Below are 26,565 nucleotides of genomic sequence, written 5' to 3' on the forward strand. Positions count from 1 at the left end.
GATATTTGTACGTGCCAGGAAAAGCTAAGCAGCCTTTGCACTAGGCGGCTAGGAAAATGGCAACTCATTGTGTAACGGTGTTGTTTTTGCTGCTGATTCAAATGCAAATATCGCTTGGATTCGGTCCTGGCCAAAGTTTTCGCACGACGAAACTTTGTTGGCTACGTAGGCGCTGGAACTTCCGGCAAAAATCGGGGAGAGCGGCAACTTTAAGCCCCAATAAGCCGAGGCAACTTTACGGTTTATTGCCATGTTTGTTTGTCAATCGTTTTGGGAAAAGACGTGGAGGCAAGACGGCCCAATCCGCCATTCAATAGGCCCTCATTTTTCAAATCAAGTGAAGTGTGAATGAGCCAAGTCCGCTTAGGCCCAAAGGACCCTCAACAAATTTGCCATGCCAAATGAAATGCCCATAAAAAGTAGTAGCCCACGAAGGTTTCATCTCTCCCCTTCGAAATAAAGCTGATTCTTTAAATTTTCGCCTTGATTAAATTTATTTATTCGGGTTTATTTAAATGTTTTGTAAACATGCATCAAAGCTTAAATGGCTAGTCATAAAATTGTTTCGGCTGTTTGTTTCTTACGCTCTAAAAGTGTATAACTAGGCTTGTGATAAAATATGTGTGTGTGTGATTTATATTTAATGCTAAACTTAAAATTTGGCTTAGTTTCTCAATGTTTGAAAACAATGAAATCGCTCGTCGTTTTGTGTGATGCATATGCTTTTCGGTTTATATGTATCTACTAATTTAGCTTAGAAGTCGATTATTAAATGCTGACGAAGGTTGAAATGATCTAATCCTAGAAATGCTTCAACTGGTTTAAATGCATATTTGTGGCAGTTATTATGTACATTTTAGCTGCATACCTACATATATGCAGCACCACGCAATACTATTCTCGAAAATATCCCCATTCCCATACATTGTGTTTGTACAGTAGCTGCTTAACTTCATTCTGTGTGCCACCAAGTGCGCAACGCGCATGTTGAACAGGCGCAGTTATCCTTCGAACTTAAGACTAGGTTTCTGGGCAGACACTAAGACAATACTACGAATTACTTTTTGGCATGATCGAGCCATCAGTCTGGCCTCACTTCTCGGCACTCTGCATCGCCTTGCTCAGAGCAGCTCCCAGTTGGCTGAACGAGGGTCGCTCCTTCGGATTGGACACCCAACAGGACAACTGAAAGTGGACGGAGAAAAGGATTAGATCGTTAGTTCATTCATTTCATATCTAAGGCAAGCCTAAAAACCAAAAATGATATATTCATAGTCAAGCCCCAAATTACCATTATTCTTATCCATTGAATCATTGACTAATATCATTATCTTAATTTAATTGAAATAGTTTAGATATAAGTATGCTTACCAATATCTCTCGCAGGCTATCGGGCGTCCCCTCGGCCACTGACCACTCCAAGGAGCCCGCCTGGGAACGCTGCACCACCTGCTCGTTGGTCAGCTCCTCGTGCGGCAGCTTGGTGGCCTGATTGAAGAGCTCCCACACCACCACGCCGTAGGCAAAGATATCGCTCTTGGTGGTGTACTCGTCCTCCTGGATGCACTCGGGCGCCAGCCAACGGATCGGGAGCAGCGTGTTGCGGTGCTTGTGGTACTCGCGGCTATACTTGTCCTTGCAGAGAGCCGGATAGGATACCTTCACTATAAACTCACTGGAGATCACGCAGTTGCGAGTGGCCAGATCCCTGTAAGGTAAAGCATTGCCAATGGTATCTATGATATTTGCTGGCCTCTTCAAAAGACTTACCTATGGGTGAAGCGAGCTCTGTAGATGGCGTCCATTCCCCGGGCGATTTGATAGGCCACGGCCAAAACCTGACTGGTGGTGAGTGGCGGCGGCGAGGAGCTGCCAGCGGTGGCGGTGTTCACTTTTCCGGCGGTGGCCAGCAGGAACTGCTTGAGATCGCCCCAGTCCGTGTACTCCAGCACCATGTAGTGCGGATCCTTTTCGCGACACAGGCCAAACAGACGTACTACTCCCTTGTGCGAGATGGCGCGCAGCAGATCTAACTGTCGTCGAAACTCCTGGCAGGCCTGCTCATCCTTCACTTTATTCAAGGCCTTGACCAGGACAAGCTGCTCGAGACCCGACTGATTGTGCTGCTCCTGCTCCTCCTCCTTGATCTCCTCAATGTCGTCCATGGAGGTCTTGGAGCGACGCTTTTCATTTAGAGTACTCAGCGTGGTGCTTCCACTTCCGCTGCCTCCACTGCCATTTTCACTGTTGCTGTGCTGCTTTTCCGTATCCGCATCTTTGTCCGAGGGCGAGGTGACCAAGGTAGCCTTAAGTTTGCCCACAAACACATCCCCGAACTCGCCGCGTCCAATTTGAATGAGTTCACTGAGTCCGGATCTTGGCAGAGCCAGTTGCTCGTAGATGTGGGCCGACTTCTTTGAGGCTCTCGACTGCTGGCTGCAGGCTGTGTCATCGGATTTCTGGGCATCTCCACTGGACTTGGATCGGGATTTGCTGTGGCCATTGTGCTGCTTGGACAGGCAGGGTTCCTGCTCGGAGCCCTTGCCATTGCCAGCGGCATCCGGCTGATCCCCGCCAGCTTCCTTAGTGCTCAGATCGTTTAAACGGGCTTTTCTGGCTTGACGGCGATAGCGACACCACAGCATCAGACCCACCACTAGCACTATGTAGGCCAGGGCCACTGTCATGGTGATTAGTACAGCTCGGGTGACCAGGAAGCCATCGCCTCCGGATTCCTCTGGAGCGAAACCATCCCCAGTTGTCTTCACCACCAATTGGACATCCTCTCGCTTCAGACCTGCACTATTTCCAATTGTGCAGCCGTAGCTACCCTCGTCCTCCACCTGGACATTGCGTATCTCCAGAGTGCCGTTCTCCAGGAACCTAAACCTTTCGCGGTCCGTGTTGTTCTCGCTCAGATACTTTAGATCCTTGTCCCACTGAATCGTCGGCTTGGGGTCCCCGATCGCCTGGCAATGCATCACCACCGTTCCCTGCTCCGAAGTCTCGATGGGTCCCACTGGTGGCACACTAAATTTGGGAGTGACCACCACATTTATGGCCACCGTGGCATTTATCTGACCTTGGGTGTTGGTGGCCAAGCAAGTGTAGTTGCCGCGATGTTCCGAGTTCACGTTTCTGAAAATCAGTGTTCCATTGGCATCCACTTCCACTTGGTCGGGTAAAGTGGTATTTTCCCCATCCTGCAGAGAAATAATTTTGTATTTTGTTAGTTAGCAATCTAAAGGATACTTTTTTGATGTATGTCATTTTACATTATATTTTCTCAACCACTTTCTGGTTATTACTTTTGCTTTATTACCGCAGCATTCCCAAATTTTTGAATTTGAATATCAAAGACACATGCAAATTTATTATGCAATTTCAATCTGTTAATATCAAAGTTGAATGAAACATTTTGGGCCCGCTATCAGTGGAGAAATAGAAACAGACAGCTGACCATTACCAACCAATTTGCCAACGTGTGCCATGCGTTTTCATCAAAAATGCAGAAAAGCAGACAAAAAGGACGCAATACACTTTGAACAGGTTTGAGCCAGGTTTGTTTTTCGGCCAAATGAAAAACTTTCTTTGAAAGGGTTCGATCCTCTTTTTTCGCCCCGTTCCCAAATAGACAAACAGTTGTCGAAATTGGTTGGCCATGGCAAACAGCTGGCAACACAAAACGCTCAATGGCCACCAAATGGAGTGGGTTCGTTTTTCGGCCATTCGGGAGATAGAAGAAGGGTGCTTAGGCCAGATAGACACGATAGAGTTTTGCATATGAAACGGTTTGTTTGGAGCAAAAGTTTGCCCAGCGGCGCAGTGCGCGTTTTTCAATTTGTCTGTGACATGTGGTCATCATTGCCGTGGAGTGGGCGGAAAAGTGCCAGAAATGTCTAACATTCCCATTTGGAAGCGCTCGAAATGAAGACCGAAGTGCCTGGTCAATTACTGAATAGGCGGATGTCAACCGGTTAGATGGTACTCAAATTTTGCAAGAACAATCTATTACTTATCAAAAGTAAGTACAACAAATATATAAATGAGTGCTAGTACTTGCTTGAAAAAATAGGTAAAAAGGTATATTTACATCTATTTGAATCTAATTGGATCGGATTACTTACCCTAATCCATTGAACCTGCGGCGTTGGAGTGCCCTGCGCCTTGCAATGAACCTTGGCCACCACTGCATCCAGCTCCAAGTTCTTGGACGTGGGCTGAGGAACGAACTTCAGCTGTTCGATGACCTCCAGGATGCCAGGAGATGAGCTAATCGGAGCATGAGCTTCCAGCTGCAGCTGGCACTGGTACTGACCCGCATCGCTGGCAATGATGCTGGCAAAGCTTAGGGTGCCATTCTGCTTGTGCAGCACTAGTCGGGCGTCCTCCCGCAGCAGAGCATCCTTGCCAGAATCGAAGGAGTGACCCAGAATGGGCGCAGAGCCACCGAGTTCCACTTGCCGCAAAAGTTTGCCATCTTTGCGCCAGCGGAGTTGGATGCGCTGGTTCTTCAGCTCGTCGGGCAGTTCATAGAGGCAGGTCAAAGCCGTGGGCTCACCCTCCTTGATAATCAACTGAGCAATGGGTCCTTGCACTATGCGCAGATCCTCGGGAGCGGCGGGTAGTGACTCTAGTCCAGCAGCTCCTCCGCGTTTGCCGCGGCACAGGAATGTCTGTTTGTCCCAGGACTCCATTATCTTTTGGTTCTTGCGCCTGGGTAGTCGGGGCAGGCACTTCACACTGGACTGGTAGACATAGCCCTGCTTGCTCATCACTCGACCCGCCGCATTGGAGGCGGTGCAGCGGTACAGACCATCGTCCTCGCTTCCCGGCTGTCGGATTATCAGACGGTGCTGATCCAGCTGGACGTTCTTCCAGGTGCTCAGCTTCTCGCTATTGCGATACCATTCGATCTCCAGCGGTTCCAAATCTCCTGAGGCGCCCTCCACGTGGCACTTGAGCAGCAGCTCGTTGCGATTGCTGCCCAGCAGCTGGACACTGGCCGACTCCAGATCTGAAGGTAGGAATGAATGGGTAGAATGGTGTTATTATAAGGGGATTATAGCTTTTAAATAAACGAAATGTTGGTTAGTAATGGATGTCCATTTGAGCCAAGTAATTATATTAATTTTCTTGTTTATTAATTATAAAGTATTAAGTAAATTCAAATTTCCCATAGGTATTTTCTGACCGTGTAAAAGTAGCAGCAGATGCGGAGATTGAGGCTGCGGAATGAGTGTGGGCTATAAACTAATTGAATTAATGCAAGACGCAGGCCGAGGGTTGCCACAGCAGTTCGGCCAACGGAAGGCTCGATGCCAGCGAAGTTATTGATCAGCCCCGTTGAAATGCGAATAGGCTGGCATTCCATAAATATGCATAATATATCCGGAAGATACATTCAGCCTTAATGCGTTTTCTTGACTATGCGAATTCGCTGCGCTTGCTCCCCCTTTCTGATTTCAGATTTTCTGCTTTCCGCTTTCCGGGGCCCTTTGGTTATAACTATGTACATACATATTTCGAACTGGAAAGCAGGGGTATTTCGCGCGGCATTAAGTGCATTTTATCGTCAGTTCAGCGCCGAACACGACGCTGCAATCTTTGTCTTTATCGGCACAGCCTGGCAGCCCATTTAAGGTGGCGAGGAAGCATAAATTGAACTGTCAGTCAGTCGGGAGAAGGCTCCACCTCTCGCTCCAACCTTGCTCCCACCTCGATCCCACCTTGCTGCCCATATGTAAATGCTCACATGCCCCCCGTTCTCCTGCCCGCCGGCTTCTTTCTCCACTTCTTGGCCAGACGGAACGGAATGGAACGGTACTTGCCAACAATTGCCGCATGAGAAAAGAGTTTCTATGGCGCAAAAGAAAAGCGCATAAAAAATGGGGGGGAAAAAAAACTGCAGTCCAAAAGAAGAATGCGCTGCTCTCTAAACTCTCTGCCGTGGCATAGGGTTTAATTTATGTTTTAGTGGCAGCCGGAGGCGCAAGGGGCGTGGCCAGTCATGTTGCAGACACGCTAGCATACACAATCGCTGCACAGAGAGAAAACTCATAGGTGTTCTTGGATGCTAAGAATCCCAGATATTCCCTAATATGGTTAAGATTGAAATACTTCCCAATACAAATAATAGCAGCAAACAAAATATATACTGTGAATGCCCTAAATCTAAAATATATTCATTAAATATTTTATTGATATCAAAGTTAGTTGGGTGGTTTGAAGATCAGAATCTGTGGTAATTATAATATATTTCTCTGTGTATGGCTTTTGTATGACCGGACTTCCATAATATCTTGTAGCTGCCATCGTGTATCTGCAGCCCATTGTGGCGATGTGAATTAGATACTTTTGTATTCCGAGCGATAATTGTCGGATGCCGAGCGATGCTGCTCCTTAAAGTTCTAATTTGGTATCCCCCCAAATAATTTATTCAAATTGTTTTCCTAGATTTCCTATATATGGAAGTATGTATCTATGTGATGTGTGATTGCTACAGCCTTCGGAGATGGTGCCATAATTTTCATAAAACATTTTTTATCTGCGGCCCGAAGGAGCGAGCCGAGATCTGGGCAAATGGATGATGTATGTTTTATGGATATTTCTCCTCTTTGCCTATCTGAATGTTTGCCAGGTCTGGATGGCTGCGGTTTGCTGGCCGCGTTAGAGAAAATTTACATATGCACATAAATCTTGTTTGGGCACCGACTTTGTTTGCGTCTCGCAGACTCAGTCAGTGAAGAAAAAAATGCCTCTAAATATTTGTAGACACTTATTTGGTGGCAGGCAATGGAAAAACAGAACCAAACCGAACCGAACCAAACTGAACCGACAGCAACAACTCAATAAACAGAGCCCTGTCTTTCGTCTCCGTTGGGTAAGTGTCAAAAGTTTGAAATGTGTTTGTATATTTGCTCTTCTTGGGGCACGTCCGTCAGCTCGACGACGACTTTGTATGGTACATCGGTGGTACGTAGTACGTACCGATGGATATACTCTGTGGGCTTGTGGCACAAAGTTTTTGGTATATGTTACGACTAAAATGACAGTAGAGTGAACTAATTGGCACTTAGACAGCCGAGGAGCAAAAGTATCTAATGGATGGCCAAACATCTGGGGGAAGTGAGCAGCGGGTAACGGATTCAACTCGCCACTCGACAGGTAGGCACACAAGTATCTGATGGGTGGGCATCTTGACATAGAAGTGGGGAAATGTTGCTTAATGATATTCGTATTTTCGTTAAGGAGGTTGGGCATTTACTATGGTTCGTAGGTAAAAGATTCTAAAGTGCCTTAGGTACGATTATAATCTAACACTATAAGTGCTAGTACCCATACAAAAACCAGAGATTAACATCCTCAACTTGCAAGTATCTTTGAGATACATATATAGATTGTTTGGTGCTACCTCTTTTTGGCTTCATGTTGAGATACCTCTGCGATCCTACGAACTATTATATGAATCTTGATCCCATACACTGACTAATAGGTGGGACTAACTGTAACTTTAATTACTAGCAAGTCGCGAGTCGCTAATTAACGAGCTTCTCATTAGGCTGATGAATGCATCGTCAGAGACAGCAGATCTTTTGACACCCATGGAGTGTATCTACATGTACCTGTGGGCGTGGGAGGGCGTGCCTAGTGGAGGAGGAGGGGTAACCCTAAGTTGCAGGAGGGGTCGGTCGGAAGGCGGCCGTCATTCACACGTTGAACGTGCAAGTCGAGGTAAACACTAAACACTGGGAACGAGGGAAATAAGACGATGTAAACCAACACGACTCCGAAACAAAATAAATTTGTTAAACTTTTCGCTGGCCGAGGATGGAGCATAAACCACAATCGCTGTAAACAATTGCCGGAATGCCGAGGAGTGTGGGTGTGGGTAGGACCCATAAAAAAATAGAGACGCCTTGGGTAAACAAAGTGGAAGTAAACGTCGAAAGGCGGGCAGCATTATAGATATCGAAATTGACAGTTCCCCCGAGCGGATCGTTCTTATCGGCTGGGTCTTGGGAACCCACTCCCCATCTCCGCCTCTGGAGCTCCAAAGAGCCCGGAATAAGTGTGCCGACTGCGTCTTATTTCGTCAACTATGAGTCCGCTCCTCCCGATAAGATAACTAGTTTCTGTTGTTTTTTTTTTCTGGAGCTGCAGTGCTGCACTTCTTGTTATCGCTCGCTTTTATGAAAATATAATTAATTGATAATCAAAAATAGATTATTTTCGGGCGGGCAGAGTTGGGTATCGAACTCGAGTGGAAGGGTTTTCAGCGCTGTCATAAACCCAAGTGGCCCGTGTCCACCGAAAGATGGAGGAATGGAAATGGGAGCCCATAGAAGTGGCTGAGTTTCTGAAGTGGCCGGCGGTAATTGTGAACGTTAATGGACTTACGCAGCCCTTCTGCGCTTCCATCTATCCAGTTGTGCAACTGGAAAACTGGACACTGGCCAGTGGCCACTCCACTCCATTTCACTTCAATTGGCTGGGCATTCTGTGTGTGTGCGGTGCACAAAGCGGCTTACAAGTTATTGACCCATTTCACAAATTGGCGCAAAATGTGGAAATGCATCAAAATTGTTTGCAGATACTTACTCAACGAATTAACTATTTCGCAGATCGTTTGCCTCAGATACAAATCGATGAGTGGCTTTCATCAGCGTATTTCGATATCAATGAATTTCAGATTTTCCCATCCATTTTCCCCAGCTCTCCGTTTTCAGTGGCCAGCCATTTATATTTATGGAAAATTTATTGCAACGACTGACAGAAGCACATTCGATGTGTCCCTGCTCCATAGCGTTATCGTTGGATCTTTAATTAAAGTTGGCCAGTCGATGTCTCAGCACCCCAAACGTTTTTCAAATTAAAACGTTAAACATTCGATTATCGCACATTGTCTGCCCTCTGCTTTTCCAGTGGCTGGCGAAAAAGGGGACTTCCGTTGCTGTGACCTTTGCCCTCTGGCGAGGGCAGTTAGCCCCCCTTTTAAAGGGGGATTTCCTGAACTGCGCCCCTGCTGCCCCTTTGCCCCCGTAATGCTTTCCCCAAAAGTTGCTAATGATCAACTCGTGTAGCAGCACAGAAAAGCTAAAAGTAAAATAAATGCCAAAAAGGAATATAAAGAAAATCCTAGAGTTAGGAAAAGAGTGGTTGAAAGAGATGCACAGAGGAAAAAATTGGTCGGAAATTTTATGTTTTAATTTAAATTTAATATCTAGTGATTTAAAATCTTTTGCCAAGTATGTTTAAATTAATGATATTCCTTCGAATACAAGTTTTTTTGTGTTTCAATACACATATATACAGTATATCCAATACGTATTTTTAAGAGCCTTTAATTAAAGAAATATTTGTAGTTTCACAATGCCTAATTTCCCTTGTTATTAAAGTCAATCTAGTCGCTGTTTTTCTTAATCATAGTTTCAAATGAAAACTGCTATTATCCTTGCTGTGTAGAGAGGACTAGAAATGGAGAGAGGACGCAGGATAGCGCGCCAAAAAGTTGGCTACATTTTCTGTTTGCAAGCTCGTGTCTGTTTTTCTGTTTTTCGGTCTGTCTGTCGTCGTCGTCTCCCTTTAATGTTCTCCGAGCTCGGCTCGTAAAATTTTATGCGTTTTTCCGGCATTCACAAAATGAAAATTATCCGGTTCCCCCCAACCTACCGCCCCCCTGTCCGCGCGACTCCCCGGGCATCGCGTTCCACCCCCGCCGTATCCGTAAAATAAAAACCCAACTTGCCAACTGCAGTCAACTTGAACTTGTGTCTAGAGCACAGATACAACAGTCTATATGTGCTGGGGGTGCCCGGGTGCCAGGGCGGTCGATTTGAGGGTTGCTTTTCGTCCTGACATTCCCCTGCAAATCCCGTCCTGGTGCCCGCGTCCTCGTCCTTGCTGTGTCTTTGCATTTTGTTTGGTTTTTATGACTTTGCTGGCTCGGTTCGGTTGCCATTGTTGCTGCTGCCATTTCTCATTTTATGTTTATGTTTCGTGTTAATGTTGCATTTCATTTCCCCCATACATATCAGCGCACAACACACATTTCCCTCCGGTTTTAGCCACCAGCTCCGCTCAGCTGTTCAATGGTTAGTCTGTGTATCCTGGCTGAGTACCGTACCGGAGCTGCCAGTCCTGTGAGTCCAACAACCCCTTTCGCTGAGCAAATGTTTGGAATGCCCCTTCGCCCCAAACTCATCGTCCTCGCAGCGGAGCAGCCAGTCGTCTGGTTTTGGTCTGACGCGGCTGCTTTCTCCTTGGTCCTTGTTTTTGGCTCTGACTCGCTTTTGGTTTTATTGCTGTCTGTTTAATTTCTTCGCTGTCTGCTTAATTCCTTCTAGTCATCGGTTAGTCGCCGGGCATTGTCAGCATTTGTCTTCCCGCTTTTATGAATCCCGAAAAAGAGGTTTACTTGATTTGCCCACTAAGATTGGAACGATCCTTGGGATTTTCATTAGCCTTTCATTAAAGAAGCGCTTACTCACATTAGCTTAATAAATTCAGATTAACTTTAGTACTAAAACTCAACTATGTATCTGTATCTTTTGTAGAACTTAAATATATTTACAAACTCAAAATATTTCTTTAAATATATGTTTATTTTCGAAGTTTCAATACATATTTATCATCATATATCATATATACAAATACATAAGCTTCCTCATTTCAAATGTTAATGTTATATATCTCTGCTATTTTTATTGACGCAGAATATATTCCTCTATCTAATGAGCTTTTACCAGAATGCCTTTCCCATCCACACAATTTTCTTATTTTCCAGACCCCATTGCAAATTTGTTAAATGTCGCATAGGAAAATGACACTTTTCTCGCGCTTAATTGAACACTTATTTGCGAGAAAAGTGCAGACGGGGAAAATCCTGCCTAAGACAATGCAGCCAGGGGACACAATGGCGACGAGTCCTGAATAAAATAGTTAGCGAACCCCAAAACTGAGGAGCAACGACACCATCTCCATCCATACTGTGCCATGCATATTTTAATAGTTTTTGTCTGCTGCTCAAGAATTATGAGATTGATGCAAGCTGGGCAGGAGTAGGTGGTAATCACATAACCCACTTAGCTTCAGCTGGCGCCAAGATACATCCCCTCCAAGATACAAATACGTATATACACTCTCCACGCTTTTCAGCAGCAGCTGTTTTTTTGGGGGAGCTGTGGCAATTAAAATCAACTCCCGAAACTACAAATTAATTAGTTAATTAATTAGCTAAAAACACTTGAGATGAGGCTGGTGTATAAATAGCGACGGCGGAGGGAAGATGCCCTGCTGTTGGGTGGCTTTGATCACAGCTCGGATGCCGTGGCCGCGCTGACAGCCCAGCTACAGATACAGATACAAGTGCAGATGCAGATGCAGATAGCAGATACCAGATATATATGTATCCCGCATATTGGAGGGCCCCCAAACACATGCACTCCAGATTGTGCATAAAACTCGCGTTTTGTTTACATGAAAGAGGAAGATGGTGGAGTAGGGGAAGGCAGGGGGAGCTATTTGGTAAATTTATGCATTTTTCTGCTTAAAGGCAAACGCAACTAAATGAACATCAATCACGTGACGCCGCTGCCTCAACACGAGGCCAAGAACTGCAACTGCACTTGCTACTTGAAGGAAGTCAGCGATGCACTGAGAGATATTTTAACTAATCGTATTGGTCAAAACTTAAAGCTCATACAATAATTTGTTTTTTTATCAGCTATGAAGAATTTAAAAGATATATCAGATTTGAGATATGATCTGCAATATATCATAATTGCAAGGAACTTGACTTTTAAAGATTGTTATCTCAGTTTAGAATGGAAGTATATTAAAGAAATTTACTTTAAGAATGCATAGCTTTTAGAAGATTTTAGAACCATGTGATCTTTCTCTGTGTGGTTCTTCTGCGACCAGGGTCTTCTTCTTCACGGTCCGATGCATGGGATGCATTCTGTGCACTGCACTGCACTTCCTGTAGCTCTGGGCGAGGGGTTAATGGTGGGGAGGGGGGCCTTGGGCAGGGGGCGTGGGCAAAGGGGCTGGGTTAGCATGGGATCTGACGCATGTACATCAAAACTTTCGGTTTTTATCTTTCATCGGTTTGTTGGGCTGCGTTCCGTTCGCTTCGGTTGCGTTTTTATGCCTCTTTACCTTTTCTTGTTGTCTTGTGGTTTGCCCGTAACTGAAAAGGGGGGTTTGGGCCAGGTTGGGAGGGGGGTTGGAATACCATTAAATGCAGCATTAATCAAATGAATTTGCCCTATGCATGGCAATTACACGCAGAGAAAACGGTGAGCATTTACAGAGTGCAGTAGTTACAATCAACTAGGTAAGTTATATGAAATATTCCAATGAAAGTTTATGGCTCAAGCTCTAATCCGAGGTTTTAGATATAAATATGTTACAATATCAATAGAAGTTTTTTGCAGTGCTCTCAACTACCCGCTTACAATTCAATTTCGCTTTGTTAATTTGCCCAAGCAAAGACAGATTTGCTGTCGCCCTTAACCATCAGTCAATTTGCTTATTGCGAACAATTGTGGGTCGTGGAGTTGGAGTGACATGGGTACTGGGATTGGTATGGGGACTGAAACTGGGAATATAACTACTCACATATCACGCTCAATTTGGCGGGCGGAGACGCCTCCCTGGCGCCGCTGGCCAAATTTGTCGCGATGCAAACATAGTTGCCAACATCCTCCGTGCGCCGCACCGCCTCGATATGCAAATTGGAGCCGATTTGATGGACACGCTTGTCATACGCAATCCGATGACCTGGAATGGAGTGCAAGGAAGGCGAATGCTTAATGCACGGCCATGGGATATGTAAATCGCGCTGCTCACCATTATGCAACCAGTCGTAGTGCAGTTCGCTGTAGGAGTCAGTCGATTCGCACTCGAATTTCACGGATTCATTCTCCACCACGGACTGACTTTGGGGCACTCGCTGGAAACGCGATGAGCTGGCCAAAACGGAAGCTGTAATTATAGAAATAAGCGCGGGAAATTAGTAAACTGGATCTCATTACAGGCATTATACAGATTAAAGGGGAGAATTTGCTCTGGCAAAAGTCCTTTAAATTTAAATTAAACATCGAACAATTTGGTGTAATTAACTAAAAAAAAGTGCATTAACCATAATTTCGTTTAATTAAAGTGGTTTTAACAAATTAAATGCGCTTAAGCTGCTTAAATTACAGTGTTTAACGCAAACGTAATTTTGTAAAGCGCTCTGCAGGGGCAGGAGCACAAAAAACACCAGCAACAAAATACTCAAAAAAGGGCGGAAGCACAAAAACAGAGGTTTTTTTTAAAATCCAATAACCCTCTTTTGAATACTCTTTAGCTTTAATGATTAAGATACTTATTAAGTATCATAAAACTACATTATGAGACAAGCTATTACCAACTATACAATTATATAAGTTCAAGCAGCTTAAATAAAATGAACTTTGCAATTAAATTTCAAAAAATACACTTTATAGAGTATCAGCGAGAGGCATTGAGAAGAAACCATCCAAAGTTGCGTGTCCTTAAACAAAATTACAATATGGTGTATGGCGAAAAAACAAACAAAAACGTATTCAGAGTTTTGTACCAACATAATTAAAAACCAGAAGGAAAAGGCGTCCATAAAAACCATGCGGAAAATAAACGCATTTCGAGAGCAAAAATGTTTTTATACATTTAATTTGTGTGTTTCTCTTTTATTTGTAAATGCAAATCGGTTATTATATTAAATCAACAGCCGCGAATGCAATTTGCTGCATTTAAAATGCAATTCACTGGTCAGTTGTGGCCAATATGAATGCATTTCAATGGCGATTACCAAATGAGCTGCCCACAAACTCCAGCGAAGAACCTTTTCATATCGAAGCTGTTTAAATCCAGACCACAAGTGGCGCCATTCGAGGCTACAAAGTCAAGTGAGTAGATATGGCCAGAAGATACATAACTCCCAACCGCAACTCGAAACGAAAAGCAATTCAAACGCAATTACTTTTGATTATACGACTTGGGCAGCAGGAGCAGGAGCAGGAACATGAACAAGAACTACAAAACGGCCACCATTATATTTGGCCACTAATTGGAGCAATTTGAGACAACACCTCAGATTGTGGGTCCCGGGCGCAGTTCCTTTTGGCCAAGAGCACGACCGCGCCGAGGAATCAATAAGCGGCGCAACAACAGCCACAACATCATTACTGGTCTTTCGTCGTTCGGAGGAGGGACTCCATGCGATTCATATGCCAGTCACATCGCCGACAGACGTGTTATGATACACGGCCCAACCGAAAAGGCAGTTGGGCAGGCACCGGGATGCCCTCCTCCTCCACTTGGCTGGGCTCAACTGCCCCTGCTCGACTCGATCCTCCCCTGAATCGATTTAATTTGCCGTGCGGAAAACGAGTTCGAGTTCCAGTCAAGTCGAGTTGAGTCGATTCGATACGAGACGAGGGAACAAATTCAGTTACTGGGCGTCGATTAAAGAAATATGCGTCCCGCTCTCCGCAGTCCGTTGATTGCGCTGATGTGGGCACAAAAATGCGTGAGAGGGTGCGGAAAGCGACGAGGGACGACGAGGAGTGGAGCAGGAGGTGGACCTCCTGGAGCCGCCGAGCAGCAAGCTGAAAAAGTGTTGATGCTGCAAACATCAGCGACAGAGCCACGGAACAGCGGGCAGTCCCGGTCCCAACTGCCCATCTCGATCTGTCTGTAGACATACACTGGTGAAAAAGAAGGGTAGCCAAGTGAGGTTTTTTGATTTTATAAATTTAAAACCATTAAAAACGACATTTCAACACTGTGACCTCGGAACTTTGTCACTCAATTGAATTATTTAACATCTTTTGAAACGCAAATAAGTTTTTCTCAGTGCATCGTTCCTTTCTCGCACTTACCCTCTTCGCGGGTGTGTGTGTGTGATAATTAGTTCGTTTGTTTGGCTCAAATAACCGAAATCAGCAAGTCAGCAGCAGGCAGTATTACGAGGCCCACTGCTGGGGCCTCCTCTGCTCATCAGCATCTTGAGATTCAGATTCTGATGCAGATGCGGATACAGATCCAACTTCGACTGCCACAAATGGTGCGGCAACATTCGTCGATTAAGCACAATGAATGCGAAATATTGTAGTAATAATCAGGCAACCCACTGTGGCAGCCACTTGAACTTGCCCCATGGGTGGCGTTTTGATTTGATTTTGTGTGCGTGAGTGTGTGTGGGGGTTGGCATTGGTAATGGGGGGCTAGAACTGAACTGTCACTCTGGAATGTGCGGCATTTGTCTGGGAAAAGCGGTGCTGGAAAACTGCAAGTCAACAGACAGACAGGCACTGAATGAAAAGTGGAATTGTGTCTGACAATTACGCTTCAAACGTTTGATCTAGGGTTTTCTCAGGGGTAAGAATGGCCAGAAAAAGGACTGGATGGTCTTTGATAGAGTTGGAATTCAATTTAAAGGTTACAGCATGGCTAATAATCACTCACAAGGTTTTATTCAGGGATTTTTCCCTTCAACTACAATTGAGCTTCTATGAATCATTTCGTTTGTATTTCAAACAAAATTTATTTAACAACATGAAAATGGGAATCGTACTGCCTGCAAGTCATTTTTTCTCAAAAGTTATTATGTATTCTCTTACTTCTTATGTGTTAAGAAATATCATTTTGGATATGCTTTCTTTGAACGCTATTTGTGAGATATACCTATCTTAGTTTTATGGCTATTACATATCATATAGGAAAACCCCCTTTATTAGCCAATCCAGTGTAGTAGAAAACCTCAAGGATACTGCATTCAATTCAAAGTATCTCAAACGGAGACCAGTTGTTCACAGAACACAGCCTAATAAATTGGATTCATTATAAGGCAGCATTAAATCCTGAAATTCCCTTTTATACCCCGGCTTTCTAAGCAAATGCATGACTAGTTCATACAATTTTCGAGAGAGAGCCCTCTGGAGAACTTTCGACTGGAAGTCTTTAAGGTTGCCGAAGGATGCAGACAGGCGGAAGGGCGAGGGGCGGGGGGTGTGGCTGTGGCAGTGGCAAAGGTTGGCCAAGGGGAGTTTTGTAGTTGCCACAGCTGCCCTTAATGTGGGATGTACGATGCTTTTGCTTCTGGCCTGGCATGTTGCATGCAGCATTTTGCATGCTTGAATAACAAATTATGACTGCCACACAAAAGGAACTCACACAAACACAGAACACACACACTGACAGCCACATTATTTGCCATACAAATAATGGACCTCTGTAGCGTTGCACAGATTTTGAAATATGCGAATCCGAATCCCCTATCCTCGCTGTCTGCCGGCTGGCTTTTGTTAGCGGCTGTTTGCCTTTGTGCTACTTAACAGTCAGCAGTTCTCAGCTCTGTCCTGTCTCACACACACACACACACTCGCACGCACACACATGCGTTGTTAAGGACCTCCGTTTGCATAATCGTGTCCCTCTTGAGACCCGAGATCCCCCTCCTTCGGACTCGATCCTTATCCCACTCATAATCCCCGCTGTAAACTATATTTGATTAGCCGAAATTTCGGCGTCGCTTGTCTCACTTTAAGTGGGTATCCTGATCCTTGGCAGGATGGTCCTTTCATTTCAAGTGTGTGTGTGCGCTAGCACTGGGAAAAATATTCGGAAACATGCCTCTATAGTAAATTGTATTTATAATTAGTGAATCTATTGAAACAGAACGGATGTTAAGGGTATAGAAATAAAATATTTATTAGTTTTATAACTATATTTTCTTGTTCCGAGCGAGTAATTTAGTTGACTGTATTTAATCTGCCTATAAATTGACTACTTTATCTAAAGAAAAGTTTTTAATGAGCAACATCTGTCATTGAAAAGGATAACCTGGCTGCAAGGACCTCAATTGTTGCCTGTGTTAGTGAGTTCGTCACATTTTTCGCATTTCTTCGCTGGCTTTTGATGTTTGCCCAAATGACTTCATTTTGAACTGAGTCCTGGAGACTCATAATTTTCCTCGGCTTCCTCTCCCGCTGCTTTCCTACTCCTATTCCAAATTAGTAATGCCAGCTTGGTGGCTCCTGGCTGACTTTTAATTGAGTCATTTTGCACGCCGCTTGCCTTTCAAATTGAATAGCCAGAGACAAAGGCTCTCTGGGTTTTCGGTTTTTCTTCGCAACACAAAATAGCCCTCGAAGAATAAGGAAATAGGAGTAGTTCTGTTTGGATGGCAAAGCCCTCGAGGTTAATAGAGTCCACATTATGGGTGGTCTCGCCCAAGACGGAATGGCCAATATTCAACGCAACACAAATGTTGTGATTCCTTTGAAGTTCCGAGCGATCCAGTTGCAAAGGCAATCGCCAAATGCCGACATCGAAATAAGCAAATAAATGCGAATGGAAAACCCCTTAAGCAAATGAAATGAATTTGATTGCAAAGAACCCCCCGAGAAAAAGGCAATCTCTCAAAATCCAATCGTAGAAGACCACTTACCCATCATCAAAGCCATGACCAGGCCGTATATTGAGCTCATCCTGGCAGTCATCCGCTGCACTTCGACACCTTTGCTCTCAATTAGCGACACAAAAATATATATAAGCACTCGCGTATCGGATCAGTATCGAAAACGAAGTTTTATGCTGCTGGCAATCCGATGAATACACTCGCACATCCACCAGATAGTCACTGTAAGTGCCGGCCACTCGAAAATGCACTCAACGCATTTGTAAATATTCAATATTTGGATGGCACAGACGTACGACGACGATGACTACGACTGCCCTTTTCAGGGGTTTCACTGGGATCACTGGGCTCCACCGGGGATGGTGGTGGTGGTGGTGGTGTTGTTGGTGGTGGTGGTGACTGGAGTCCAGGGCGGTTTTTTTATGTTTACTGTGGACACTCAAATTAAATTGCTATTTACATAGTTGGAACGCATGAAATGCATTTATCACCGAACACACGAACTGATACGCCACTTGCTGTTTGTTGCTTTTTACTTTTATTTTCCGTTGACGGCTGGTTTATGTTTCGTGGCTGCGTTCGCGTTTGCGTTTGCTTTTTTATCAGCGACCAGATTGACAAGCGACGGATACGGATACCGACAAAGGTATCTAGATACACAAAATGCAACGAAATGCTCGAAGACCGAAGAACGAAGTCCGCGCGGCAGAGGGCGCAAGGAGCCCAACTGTGGGGTTCAATTACCCAAGAGAACGCGAGCGCAACAAATCAACTTAATTTGTATCTTAAAGATACAAGAGCCCGGCTGCATCAGCTGCATCCTTGGCATCATCGCATCCCGAACCGGCTTTGGTGGGTGATTTTTAGTCGGGGCAAACTCGGCTAAACAAAACGTATCGCAGAAGGGAACTTGGATATCTCGAATCCAATCGAACCTCAATCTCAATCTGAACTGCACGCGTTCGAAGTCTGTTTATTACTGAACTCCGCCGGCTGTTCGAAGTTGTTGGTGTGAACCGGCTTTTGCCGCTCTCTCAGTGGAAAATACTGGGCTCAGTTAGCACTCTCTCCGGAGCGATATACCTACTCGTGCCCAGTATTTCCTGCATGCCCTGTATTTCTGCCAGTGTTGCCGAGCTGCAGCAGTCGTTTGTCGCGCGGCAAGTTTGAAGTGGAATTTTGAAGACCTAAACTCACAAGTTTCATTCAATTTAAAATACAAATTTGTGGTCCTTAGAATGATGACTTTAATGTGAGAAAGTTAGGCAACACCATCACCTATATTCTAAAAAGCAACCAACATAATATGATCGTCTTGAGTTGTGGTAAAATTAGTTTATTGTGATTAAAAACTTATAACTTTTTCATGAGTTTAAATCAAACATGAGTTTTTAATTTGCGATTTTTCCCCCTAGCTGAACCCGACACTCTTCCTAATTTCATTTGATGAAATAAAGCTATCAGTTGTCGGCAATCAGATCAGAGTCACTATGCAAACCGCCCGCTGTCTCATCATCCAACCGTTTCCCCCCCTCATTTTTTGAGTCCCAACAATAATGCGTCTTAATGACCAAACCAAGAATCAGCTAAAATGGGGTGGCCGGTCAGCAGTGGGAGGAAATCCATTGGTGGCTTGCTGCTTTTACGAGCAGAAATACGCGCGTGGCTCAACGAAACTGCAAGATACTTCCACTACCAATTTTCCACACTCAAAGAAATGTAGAAAATCTTAAATTTATTTCTATATAAAGAAAATTCTATAAAAGAAAATGTTATTTAATGCAGCAAAACCAATTTAAAAACAATAACTTATATTTCTAAATTTAAATCCAATTGAATCCTTTGACTGCTTGTTTCGGCTTTTAAGCATATAATGATTATAAAACTGTAGAAGTTTTCTATGAAATTGTTGAATAGGTAAAATGTTATACTCTCCAATATATATATATAATATTTATATATAATATTTATAAAGATAAACAAATTCTAATAGATCGAATACATTGCTGTGCACCTAAGACAGTCCAATGGTGCTACTGTGCGTGAGTGTGTGTGGATTTCCATTTTATAGTTTTCCGCTTGATTTTTTTACGAGGCCTTTCAACCCCGCACAATGGAAAACCAAGCGAAGAGCCACAAAAACAATTGCAGCTGATCCTTTAGCCGGCGTTGACTGACACCCAAGAGTCGTAAACTGCCGTTGCCATTTGTATAAACTATATATCCGAAGAGGGGTGGTGCCCACCCCATTTCCTCCTACCCCCAAACTCCCAACCCCGCCCCTGATTAACAGACCCGGGCCCTTTGTGATTATATCTGCGTGGAAATGCGTGTGTGCGGTTATCAAAGGCTGGCCATGGCGATGCCCAGAAGGGCGCAGGGACCATCCAGAGTTGGGCCTCCAGTGCGCTTTTCCACCTCCCATTTGCCAGTGCTCGCGCTGACTCCTCGGACGAACGACAGTTATTGATGTCATAAAGTTGGAGATTTATGCCATGGCCTGGCTGGAATGTAGGGCTTATGTTTTATTATAGGCCTTGTTTCGAATTTGGTTCCCTTTCGCCTTTCGCCTTCCTTGATTTTGGGGTGCAAACGATCGTGCGAACCGAAGCTGCAAATGGTGTGTTAATAATATTGTATTAACTTTTCATATCGCAAAGGGGTTGCGAAGGGGTAATATGTTAATTGGATAAGTCGCCGGATGCCACAACTTCATTTATTTCAAAAATATGAGACCCTCTTATACTTTGCTAAATCAGTAGGATCTGAAATATACAAAAAGTTTCCATTTAAAAAATGTTATTTTCGAAATCCCACTCTTTTTCGGGAGTCTTAAATATATCCTTAGAAGATCGTTACAAATTTGATGGCTCTGTTCTTCGGAAGTTTAACTTTTAAGTTGCAACTTATTCCTGGCCAAAATAGAAAGAAATCTTTTCATCTTTTAGGGTCTGTCGACTATACCGCCATATATGTTTAAGTTATTATTTCGAACTGCTTACCGTAACTCAACGCCTCACAATCGTATAATTTTATGGAGCATCCCAAAGCTGCAACGGATTCCGGCTAGAATCCAAATCGGAATGCCGCCCATAGCAAACATCAAACATTAGAAGGCATTAAAATAAATTTTAGTAACGCGGCCTTTGCGTAGACTAAACAAAATAAACATACATGTACTATACACAGCGTTTGAAGGTGTTTTTGGGCTGAGGCCCGCCCCGTGCGCACTTACTATAAACAAATAGGCGAAAAAGTACCAAAAAAAAAGGAAAAAAAATAGGGAAAAGGGGGGAAATCGAAGAAGAGGAAAAACATCAGCGGAAGGGCCCCCAACAACAAGTTTTTAATGCATGTCGATGTCGTCGTCGCCGCCGCAGATCAAAGGCAAATCACCTATACATATGTATATGTATGTATGTAGGTGCATAGTACATACATATATAGAGGTTGGGGTGCTGCATAGGATACCATGCCACACCATACCATACCATACCATTCCGTTTGATGGGCTGGTGGAAATGCAGGCAGGGGTGGTCGTAGTCGCAGTCGTTTAATTGCACTTGCCGCTTACTTTTTTATCTGCTGCCTGGTGGCGGAGTAACCTGCGCATGTGTAGTTGCCATTGGATAACGCCTTTGATGTGTGCTGCGCTGTTTATTCGAACGCTATAAAAAGCCATAAAATATGCATAAAGCACACTGGCAATTGGAGATTGCAGGCATATGCCAATGGAAATGGACATGGAAATGAAGCGATTAAGTGCAGACGCTGGCAATTGAAGGGAAATTGTCGCTGGAGGAGATGCGGCAAATTCACTACAAGATGATGGGTATGGGTGACACAAAGGTTGGCATATCATGGTGCAAACTAGTCAAAGAATCCAAAATAAAAAGGAATTTGGTATACAAGGATACCTTTTTCATATCTCAGTATTTCTTAATATAAGATATACTATCCAACATACTGATAATATATAAACAATGAACTGATAAGCTATAATTTCTATTAAGAAACTTTCATTGTTTTAATTAAACGATAGTAGAAACGCCGTAATGTCGCGCTATTTTACGACTTTTTATCGGAGGATGGGGGTTGCCTTAATGTGCAGCAAACTTCTCCGTCCGTCATAAAAAGCGAATAAAAAGCCATGGCGGAACACTCATCCGGGTTCCATGGGCTTTACGGCCGTGCCAAGTGGGCTTCCAATTTACGAGGGAGCAGCGGAGGAAGTTTACGAGCCCCGCACAACGCCTGTCCGCCGCAGAAAAAAGGAGATTGAAACGATTGCGCTATAAAATGCGGCTCTATGAGAGCCATAAAATATTTATTCTACTAAAAAATAACTGTACATGGGATATATATACACAGAGACACGCACATGCATAAATACATAAAATATTTATATATATATGAACTAGATAAATATATAAATACAAATAGATTTCTGGGGGATTTCACAAGTTCCTTTTTGATTCTCAACAACAGAACGGAGTAACTTTCGAGGGGCATGTTTAGCGAGATCATGGAAAGTGGCTGAAAGGTGACTCCGCAGGCGCAGGAGCACTACTCCTCACACAATATCGTCGGCCACCTGCGACTCCTGCTCCAGGATCGTGCTCTCCCTCAGCTTGCTCTTCAGATTCTTGCTGGAGTTGGCCTCCGTCAGGCAGGGCTCGTTTTCGTGATGGTCGTGCTCCTGGCCATCGGTGGGCCCATTGACATGACCATCTTCCAGCTGCACCTTGCCCAGGTGACGACGGTAGCGGTACCACACCTTCAGGCCCAGCACCAGCACAAAGTACAGGAAGGCCAGGCAAATGATCACAATGATAATCCGGGTCACTATCGAATTGGACGCGGATTTTGTTGACTTCACCACCAGCAGAACATCCTCTCGCTTCAAACCCGCACTGCTGCCAATGGTGCAGCCGTAGCGCCCCTCATCCTCTGGCCGAACATTGCGTATCTCCAGAGTTCCGTTCTCCATCAGGGAAAAGCGTTCCGGATCCGTGTTGTTATCGTTCAAATAGGTCAGATCCTTGTCCCATCGAATCGTGGGCTTTGGCTCCCCGATTGCCTGGCAGTGGATCACGGCAGTTCCGGCTTCCGCCACTTCGATGGGTCCCTCCGGCGGAACACTGAACTTTGGAGCCACCACCACATTGATGGACACGGTGGCCGTGATTTGACCCTGGCTATTGGAGGCGATGCAGGTGTACTGACCTCGCTGCTCATTGCTGACCTGGTTGAAAATCAGCGTGCCATTCTGATCGGTTACGTTTACAGGAAGAGGTAGCTGGGTTTCCTGGAAGGATTGAATTATATGTTATTATTAATGGAGAGTTATTTAACTTTAATTTGACTCGAACATTCAAAGGAATTCAATGCTTACCCTCATCCATTTGACTTGTGGAGCAGGCGTTCCCTGCGCCTTGCAGTGGACCTTACTGAGAGTTCCCAACTCCAAGTTCTTGGAGGTTGGCTGCGGCACGAACTTCAGTTGCTCAATAACCAGGAGCACCCCACTACTGGAGCTGGCAGCCACGGAGCCGTCGATGACCAACTGGCACTGATACTGACCGGCATCGCTGGCCAGCACACTGTTGAATTGCAGGGCGCCACTGTCCTTGCTCAGCGCCACTCGGGAATCCTCCCGCAGCATGGTTTCCAGCTGGGGTTCGCTCGTGGTGCTGTCCATCCTGCCAAGCTCCACTTGACGCAACGTTTTGCTATCCTTTCGCCAGCGCAGGATGACGCTGTTCTTCTGAAGATACCCATCCGGCAGTTGGTAGTCACAGGGCAATTGCAAGGAACTTTGTTCCTTGATGGTAATCGAGGATTGCGGACCCCTTGAGATGCTCACATCCTCAAACGATGCTGGCGCGGCTGAGAGGCAGATAGTGGAGGAGTTATTGGAATGAGAAGAAAAGATGAGTCAGTCGGTCGACTTAACTCACCGTAAGAGCAGAAGATCAGGCAGAAGAATCCCAGGCCGCAGCCCAACAATCGTCGTCTTCCGTTCAGCCCCATTTCGAGCTAAAGAATTCTTTTGATTTCACTTCGTACTTCCTTCGCTTCTTTCGCACAAAACCGGTGTGTGCTCTTCTTTTCTTCTGGTTTATTTGCCGATTTTTGAAGGAATTCCGTTTGCCCTCGTCGGTTTCTGTTTCTGTTTCAGTTTCTGTTTCGGATTCGGACTCTGTTTGCCCCTTGCTTCACTTCACCTCACTTCATTTACTCCGCCCGGAGTGGTGGAGAGCATTTGGTTTATGGTTATTTTTATGTTACGCACACGCGTCACGCTTTATTATCCTGCCGCAGAAGCAGAGCCCGGGGATCTTGCGAGCGATTCGGTTTCAAGGAGACCCACTAATGGTATCGCTATCTCGGGGCCAGGGCACAACCTTCCGCGTTCGGTTTCGGAACTCTACTGACGCCGCATCGGGCTAATTTACCGCTGGCAGCCGGCGCACGGTTCGCACATGCGCCCTGGACTGCACCCAGTATTTCCCGTTATTTCTCGACGAATGAGAGCGACATTTGCTGGAACTACCTTTTTTCAGCCCTACTACATTTTGCGGTTGCTTTCTGTGAATTAAGTAGTAGACGTTAAAAGGTATGTTTTTATAATACAAATTAATACAAATAGTATGTTCTTTAAATGATTGACATTTGTTTATTTAGATATATTTTTGTTAAATTTAACAGCTCTATAAGTATAAACCAATATGAGATTTCGTTCGAACTGCTAAGGCCTAATTAAATAAATAATTTAATTTAAATTAAATTTAAAATAAATATGGATGGAGGACATTGATTACATTTTTTCACTAATTGGAAAACAAATTTAGCACTTTGGACTAAAATTTACATTAATTTTCATTGCTACTACTCAACTCTATCCGAATATAAGCTACTTGTCTATAAATACGATTTTAATTTCATTTTGAGTTGTATATTCGAGCAATTCTTGAGAATCTTGGGCTTATTGTCCATGACGAGTGGAAGTGCAGTCTAAAATTGCGGTATAGTCGAGACGCGGTTATAGAGCGTCTGCCTTTTGGCCACGCGGAAGGGACAACGAGTCATCATCTTAAAGACGACGAAACCACAGACGACGAAAAGTCCCCAAAATACATAGGTGAAGAGCAGGATAAAGCGATTCGGCTGCCACAGCAACGTGTAGCTCAAATTGTAGTTTTCTGTAGTCGAAAACAGGGTAAATCATTACCTCCATGGAAAGTATAAAAACTATTTCCGAACTCACCCAAAACCGCGTAGCCCAATCCGATCTTGGACTTTCCCATGCGATACGAGCAAGTGGGCACCATTATCTCCAGATAGCTGTGCTCCTGCTCTTTGAGGGCCTTCAAGTCAAAGTGCCTCACAGAGTTTTCATAAAAGTTGATCACCTTGGTGGAGGGGTAAATAAATATTCTGGATTCGTGCCAGTGTCCTGAGAAAATGATATGTGGATCCAAGTCGCTGATGATGGCTCTTAACAGGGGTCCTCCGCCAATGAGCAGCGGAGCATGGGATACGCCAATTCTTAGGCGATCTGCATTGTTATCCCTATCCGGGTTGCTAAAGTCCAACAGCATGCGGTTTATCTTGAAGAAGCGCAATCGATTGTCATAGTCGAAGAGGTCTTCACTCATGAATTCGTTCTCAAAACGTCGTTGGTTCGAGTTGGATATGTAGTCGCCATTCTCGCCGCCAATATCATTGTCACCCGGCACATGGACGCGCTGAAAAAAGGCAGAGATCATGCGAAACTGTTAGGTTTAAAGGGGTCAATCCCATTCGCAAAGTTGTATAATCGCTTTGGGGAAACTTTAAATTGAAATAGTTATAGGTGCACAACAATTTAAGGTGAAGCAAAAGCAGTATTCCTTACTTTTTTGTAGTTCTTGTTCTGATAAATTCGTCTGAACCGCTGAACGTACTGTTTGTACTCCTGGGCCGTGGCTATATTGCCTTCGTCCAACAGATCGCCCAGGAACACTATGATGTGAGGCTGTGTAAAGGCCAGAGCTCGCTCGAAAGTCTTGGCCAGGTATCTATCCGAATCGTACCTGGCCAAAGGACTGTGCGACGATCGATCGTAGGAGTTTCCCAGTATCTGGGGATCAGCAATAAGAAGCAGGCGCGTGCAATTATCTATGTGTGAAAAAGAGGTTTTTATGATGCGACTCAAAAACTGCGTTACGGCTTACCTAGTTTGCAATCGATTGGCTGCCAACTGGACTGGGCCATGTAGTAAACTATAAACTCGTTGAAGAAGACCAGCAGCAACGTAAGAGCCACAAAGCCGCGGCACACTAATCTGTTTCTTTCGGAGATTACGGAAGGATTAAATAGTTTGGTTAACAAAAGTAACGTCAACTATGACCCACCTATTGACGACGCGCAAGGAAGCCATAATCCCGGCTATGCCGCATCGGTTTGGATTGCTTGATTAATACTTTTGGTTCTCTGGCAAACGCAACTGGCTTACATTGCGTCTGTATATGAATAATCTATATTTAAATACGCACTGACCATGCAATATTTACGTAAGAATGCTCATATTTTCGGGAATGTGGAGCTGCTGCAACGGACGGCGCACATCTGACCACAACCGGCCCCCATCACCGCTTTCAGGGCACACGCTTAATTGGATTAGAAAGCAAAACATCTAGAACGGCCGGAACGTTGTGTTGCGTCCATTACCACATTCCTCCGATGTTCCGCCAATGCGCGCCATTGGCTTTTGAACGCGGGCAATTCCGTTACAGCGTTTGCCGGCTGCAAGTGCCAATAATTGTGCAATTATCTTTATCCTATGTTTGCACTTCTTGCGCCGCGACGTCTATGTGGCAACGCCACAGCTGTTTGCCAAGCACAACAAACAAAATTTGAGATGGGCGCGTGATTAGCACTAACTGCATACTCAAAACAAAACAAACAAGATACTCAAAACAAAATCATTATCTTAAAGCGGTATGAGTTTCGAAATGTTGTTATTAAATTTACAAATACTTTTTAATAAGTTAATTAAATCACGATTTCATTCCGATTATATATCCGATTTCGTGACACGGCCCCTTCCGCTCTCCTCGCTAGCACCAACA

At 44.5% G+C, this 26,565-nt stretch overlaps 3 protein-coding genes across 4 annotated transcripts; all 3 read right to left on the reverse strand.

Moving 5' to 3' along the window:
• Nucleotides 1–475: 475 nt before the first annotated feature.
• Nucleotides 476–18,415, reverse strand: LOC117136272 (tyrosine-protein kinase-like otk). The gene is made up of 7 exons (XM_033297101.1): nucleotides 17,480–18,415; nucleotides 12,853–12,987; nucleotides 12,622–12,783; nucleotides 4,128–5,017; nucleotides 1,771–3,203; nucleotides 1,372–1,708; nucleotides 476–1,185 (listed from the first exon to the last, which is right to left on the reverse strand). Exons 1-7 carry the CDS (start codon nucleotides 17,529–17,531, stop codon nucleotides 1,093–1,095), a joined length of 3,102 nt encoding a protein of 1,033 aa, XP_033152992.1. The 5' UTR covers nucleotides 17,532–18,415; the 3' UTR covers nucleotides 476–1,092.
• Nucleotides 18,416–21,742: 3,327 nt separating this feature from the next.
• Nucleotides 21,743–23,897, reverse strand: LOC117136770 (tyrosine-protein kinase-like otk). Its single transcript, XM_033297817.1, has 3 exons — nucleotides 23,410–23,897; nucleotides 22,845–23,338; nucleotides 21,743–22,757 (listed from the first exon to the last, which is right to left on the reverse strand). Exons 1-3 carry the CDS (start codon nucleotides 23,480–23,482, stop codon nucleotides 22,023–22,025), a joined length of 1,302 nt encoding a protein of 433 aa, XP_033153708.1. The 5' UTR covers nucleotides 23,483–23,897; the 3' UTR covers nucleotides 21,743–22,022.
• Nucleotides 23,898–24,172: 275 nt separating this feature from the next.
• Nucleotides 24,173–26,316, reverse strand: LOC117136771 (metallophosphoesterase 1). 2 transcript variants are annotated; one of them, XM_033297819.1, is made up of 5 exons: nucleotides 25,849–26,316; nucleotides 25,669–25,778; nucleotides 25,350–25,612; nucleotides 24,720–25,200; nucleotides 24,173–24,654 (listed from the first exon to the last, which is right to left on the reverse strand). In XM_033297819.1, the coding sequence occupies exons 1-5, from the start codon at nucleotides 25,872–25,874 to the stop codon at nucleotides 24,467–24,469; spliced, it is 1,068 nt and encodes a 355-aa protein (XP_033153710.1). In that variant the 5' UTR covers nucleotides 25,875–26,316; the 3' UTR covers nucleotides 24,173–24,466. The 2 variants fall into 2 exon arrangements, with proteins under 2 accessions (XP_033153710.1, XP_033153709.1); XM_033297818.1 differs by having other exon boundaries at nucleotides 25,669–25,784.
• Nucleotides 26,317–26,565: the final 249 nt, after the last annotated feature.

This window comes from Drosophila mauritiana, chromosome 2R, assembly GCF_004382145.1.
Source record: "Drosophila mauritiana strain mau12 chromosome 2R, ASM438214v1, whole genome shotgun sequence".
NCBI lineage: Eukaryota > Metazoa > Arthropoda > Insecta > Diptera > Drosophilidae > Drosophila > Drosophila mauritiana.

What these genes read in the sequence shown, in the direction of transcription:
- LOC117136272 (XM_033297101.1), bottom strand. Translation starts at nt 17,531, where the DNA reads ATGACTGCCAGGATGAGCTCAATATACGGCCTGGTCATGGCTTTGATG. An exon ending in CTACGACTGGTTGCATAATG is followed by an intron (nt 12,784 to 12,852) that starts GTGAGCAGCGCG and finishes ACTCCATTCCAG; the next exon opens with GTCATCGGATTGCGTATGAC. An exon ending in AGAGCTCGCTTCACCCATAG is followed by an intron (nt 1,709 to 1,770) that starts GTAAGTCTTTTG and finishes TTTACCTTACAG; the next exon opens with GGATCTGGCCACTCGCAACT.
- LOC117136770 (XM_033297817.1), bottom strand. Translation starts at nt 23,482, where the DNA reads ATGGGGCTGAACGGAAGACGACGATTGTTGGGCTGCGGCCTGGGATTC. An exon ending in CCTGATCTTCTGCTCTTACG is followed by an intron (nt 23,339 to 23,409) that starts GTGAGTTAAGTC and finishes TCTGCCTCTCAG; the next exon opens with CCGCGCCAGCATCGTTTGAG. An exon ending in CACAAGTCAAATGGATGAGG is followed by an intron (nt 22,758 to 22,844) that starts GTAAGCATTGAA and finishes CAATCCTTCCAG; the next exon opens with GAAACCCAGCTACCTCTTCC.
- LOC117136771 (XM_033297818.1), bottom strand. Translation starts at nt 25,874, where the DNA reads ATGGCTTCCTTGCGCGTCGTCAATAG. An exon ending in TCCTTGCGCGTCGTCAATAG is followed by an intron (nt 25,785 to 25,848) that starts GTGGGTCATAGT and finishes AATCTCCGAAAG; the next exon opens with AAACAGATTAGTGTGCCGCG. An exon ending in GCCAATCGATTGCAAACTAG is followed by an intron (nt 25,613 to 25,668) that starts GTAAGCCGTAAC and finishes TTTCACACATAG; the next exon opens with ATAATTGCACGCGCCTGCTT.